We start from the raw sequence: 4,116 nt of genomic DNA, 5'->3' as shown, positions 1-4,116 counted from the left end.
GATAGCATATATTAATAAGTTGAAATTTTAAATTTTGAAATTCACCCTATTTAGTTTGAATACTTCAGAAATTATTTCCATCATAGCATAAATTCAAAGTAGTAAAAGCAACCAAACAAAAAGCCCGTCAACCCACATTGTGGCAGCATGATGGTGGTAAACTACAAATCCCATCTCCTGTAAGTGGGGAGACCAGGCTAATGGGTCATTCATATATTATTATGTAGGCTGATGATTTGTTACCTCTGGCTGGAATTTAACAGGGAAAGGTCTGGTCAACATGACCCAAGACCCGAACCCAGAAGAACCTTGTGATCCGAACCCACATAGGTTAACAACTGAATCAACGATGCAGTTGTTGTTTTATCAGTGAGGATAAAGCTGATTTTAGGTTCAACGAAATATATAAATTAAAAATAGCTATTATTAACTTATATTTCAGAAATTCATTATAATATAGAGAAAGAGTCAAACATTATCTCCAACGCCACCAACCTGCATTGTAGTAGCATGGTGGCTTTAAACTACAAACTCCCTTCAAAGAGGGAGACCTGGCCATATCTATAAGTATTACCTCTGGCAGGAATTTAACAGTGAATGGTCTGATCGTTGTATTGCATGTGTACCGCGTGTCCTCCGGACCCCACCACTCGTCGGGGTCCAGCACCGGGGGCTCGGGCACTTCCGGCTGAGCGACATGCTGACATGCTGCGGTGCTGATCAGCACCAAGAGACTCCATAACTTCACCATCTAAAATTAGTAAAATACTATCAGACGCTCTGCTTAGTTCCCATTCCCGTAAGAATAAACGGAATAAAACATAGCCTATGATACTCACAAATAACGTGACTTTCTATATGTAAAATAATTTTAAAAATCGGTTCCGACGATTTAAAGAGAGAGAGACAACCTGACAACCTATATCGTATAGAATATATTTAATTTCTTGTATGAAATAAAAGTACGTATGTTTAAAAAAATTCAATCAATCAATTAATCAATCAAAAATCATTTATTTCAAGTAGGCTCAGTTTACAAGCACTTTTGACACGTCAGTTGACTATTTGTAAAGATTCTACCACCGGTTCGGAAGGCAGGTTCTGCTGAGAAGATACCGGCAAGAAACTCAACAGTTGCTCTTTTGAAAAAGTCATACAGTATTATAATTTACAATTGATAACAATTACAATTTCTTATAGTTTTATTTCCTGTGTGAAGGTGGAAGCTGATCCAATGGCCTCCAAGCGCTTTTATCTTTAAGGAACTCATTAATGTTGTAGTAACCTCGACTAAGTAAATGTTTTTTAACACATTGCTTAAAGCTATGCATTGGCAGGTCCATCACAGTCTTGGGGATCTTGTTATAGAAGAGTACACCCAAACCTACAAAAGATTTTTTTACTCTTTGGAGACGATATGCAGAAATAACTAACTTATGCCCGTGTCTAGTAAGACGTGGGTTTAAATCTCCTTTTCGTTTGTACAAATTAATATTTTGTCTTACATAGACTATACTGTTATATATATATTGACAGGCTACTGTTAGTATACCTATTTCTTTAAACTTTTGACGAAGGGACTCGCGTGATTTAATTGATATATTGCTCGAATTGCTCTTTCTGAAGTACAAATATAGATTGTATATCGGCAACCTTGCCCCACAATAAAATTCCGTAAGTCATTACGCTGTGAAAGTACGCAAAATAAACTAGCCTAGCTGTATCAACATCAGTGAACTGTCTTATTTTTCTCACTGCAAATGCCGCTGAGCTGAGTTTACCAGACAGTTTTTCTATATGAGCACCCCACTGAAGTTTACAATCCAAGGTCACTCCCAGGAAAACTGTGGAACTCTCCATTTCCAGTGTTTCACCATCGATCATTATAGACTTTTCTAATTTTATTACATTTGGCACTGAAAACTCAATACATTTAGTTTTCTTGGCATTTAAAAGTAGATTATTTGCAGTGAACCAATGCGACACATGCGACATGGCACGGTTTACGTCGTCAGAGTTATCTTTATTTCTGTCCGTCTTAAAAATTAAGGATGTGTCATCAGCAAACAGTACAATCTCACATATGCCGCTGACATGGAATGGTAAATCGTTTATGTACACTAGGAATAAAAAAGGACCCAGAATTGAACCCTGTGGGACGCCCATTTTGGTAGTGGAACCGTGCGACTTTATATCATTTATGCATACCTTTTGTGTTCTATCACTGAGATAAGAGGCAATGAGATCAAGCGCAACACTTTTGATGCCATAGTGGCTTAACTTGAGTAAAAGAGTGTTATGGTCAACACAATCGAACGCCTTGGACAGATCACAGAACACACCAATAGCATTCTTAGAACTTTCCCATGCTTCATAAATATGTTTTAAAAGTTTAGCCCCTGCATCAGTAGTATTGCGACCTTTTGTAATACCATACTGTTCAGGATGAAACAAGTTATTTAAATTAAAATGACATAAAAGTTGATTTAATATGATTTTTTCAAAGACCTTGCTAAGTGTTGGCAATATTGTAATCGGTCTATAATTATTAAGATCTGATTTGTCTCCTGATTTAAAAAGTGGTATCAATTTGCCATGCTTCATTAGGTTCGGAAAAATACCTAAGTCCACACATTCATTAAAAATAATGGCTAAGTGGGGAGCAATGACATCAATTATATTAGATATTACTTTCACTGACATGCCCCACAGATCTCCAGTTCTTTTTAATTTTAACAAATTGAAAGATTTTTTAATGTCAGATACAGTGATATGGTGAAATTCAAAAAGATCGTTGCACTCTTTAACATTGCCTCTTAATAGTCTCTGAGCTTCCGTAGCAGACGAATCCAGTGAATCTGTTAACAAGATAGGAACATTCTGGAAAAAATCTTCAAAGGCATTAACAACCTCGTTATCAGTGTTTACTTTTTTGTCATTGACAATTAATTCAAAACTCGTATCACGCGGTTTGATTTTTCCTGATTCTCTATTAATTATATTCCAGGTGGTTTGTATCTTGTTCTCAGACTCAATTATTTTCTGTTTGATGTGTAACGATTTCGCAAGAATACAAACACGTTTGAAAATTTTTGAGTATCTTTTTACATAATCTAAATAAGTTCGCGTTTGAGTATATTGTTTTTTTTCGTACAACTCGTACAATTTATCTCTACTTTTATAGATACCTACAGTAGCCCATTCGCTAAACTTTAATTTTTGGCTAGCATTAATGCGTTTGAAGTTAAAAATTTTACTAAACTCTCTGTCTATTGTCTTGAAAAGTGTACCAAAGAGTAAGTCTGGATGACTATTTTCAAATGCAAGACTTGGAATTTTAGAAATAATTGTGTTTTTGAATCGCTCTAATTTACCTTCAGTTATTGGCCTATACTTTACCCATTGATTGTTATTGGTTTTATTATTTAAAATAGTAATTATTTGACCACTATGATCAGAGCTTAAATTATTTATTATCTTCTTTCTCTCAAGCACACAATTATAAAATATTTTATCTAGACAGGTACCTGAAGTTGCGGTTATCCTAGTAGGTTCGTTAAAAGCATGTGTCAAATCAAAACATTTGAATAAGTTAAGAAATCTAACAGACTTTGAGTTTTCTGTTAGAATATCAACATTAAAATCGCCGCAAATCAGTATTTGTTTGGAAGATGTGCACAATCGCCTCATTACATCTTCCATTACCTCTTCAAATTGATCAAAGTCAGCCGGAGGGGGTCTGTACACGCATACTATAACAATTTGTTCCAACTCCACACAGGATAGTTCAACAATGCATTCTACAGAAAGGCTAACTATATCTTTTCGATCCTTACATTTTAAGTTATTATGTAAAATAATTAAAGAGCCACCATGACCAGCCCTTCTGAAGAACACACTTGACAATGAATAATTATTAATATTAAGTACTGACAGCTGTGAGTTAGTGAGGCAATGCTCCGTAATACATAAGATGTGTATATTGAATTTTTCTACAAATAGTTCAACTTCTAATTCCTTGCCGTTGATGCTCTGTATGTTTTGGTGTACAAGGTTAATGTTACAGTGCACCTCCGTTGTCGTATTTTCTAGTTTAAAATATTTTCAATTGTAACA

General features: G+C 35.1%; 1 protein-coding gene across 1 annotated transcript in view; it reads right to left on the bottom strand.

Annotated features, from left to right (window-relative positions):
- LOC112047534 (juvenile hormone epoxide hydrolase-like) overlaps positions 1-751 on the bottom strand; it is a 10,913-nt gene extending 10,162 nt beyond the window's left edge. Inside the window, exon 1 of the mRNA XM_052884916.1 lies at positions 575-751. Within this exon, the coding sequence (XP_052740876.1) occupies positions 575-751 (177 nt within the window). The remainder of the gene's footprint in view (positions 1-574) is intronic.
- Between the last annotated feature and the right edge of the window lie 3,365 nt (positions 752-4,116).

This window comes from Bicyclus anynana, chromosome 2 (genome assembly GCF_947172395.1).
Source record: "Bicyclus anynana chromosome 2, ilBicAnyn1.1, whole genome shotgun sequence".
NCBI classification, from domain to species: Eukaryota; Metazoa; Arthropoda; class Insecta; order Lepidoptera; family Nymphalidae; genus Bicyclus; species Bicyclus anynana.
Note: the sequence above shows the minus strand (reverse complement) of the source record. Positions and strands in the feature narration are given on the sequence as shown.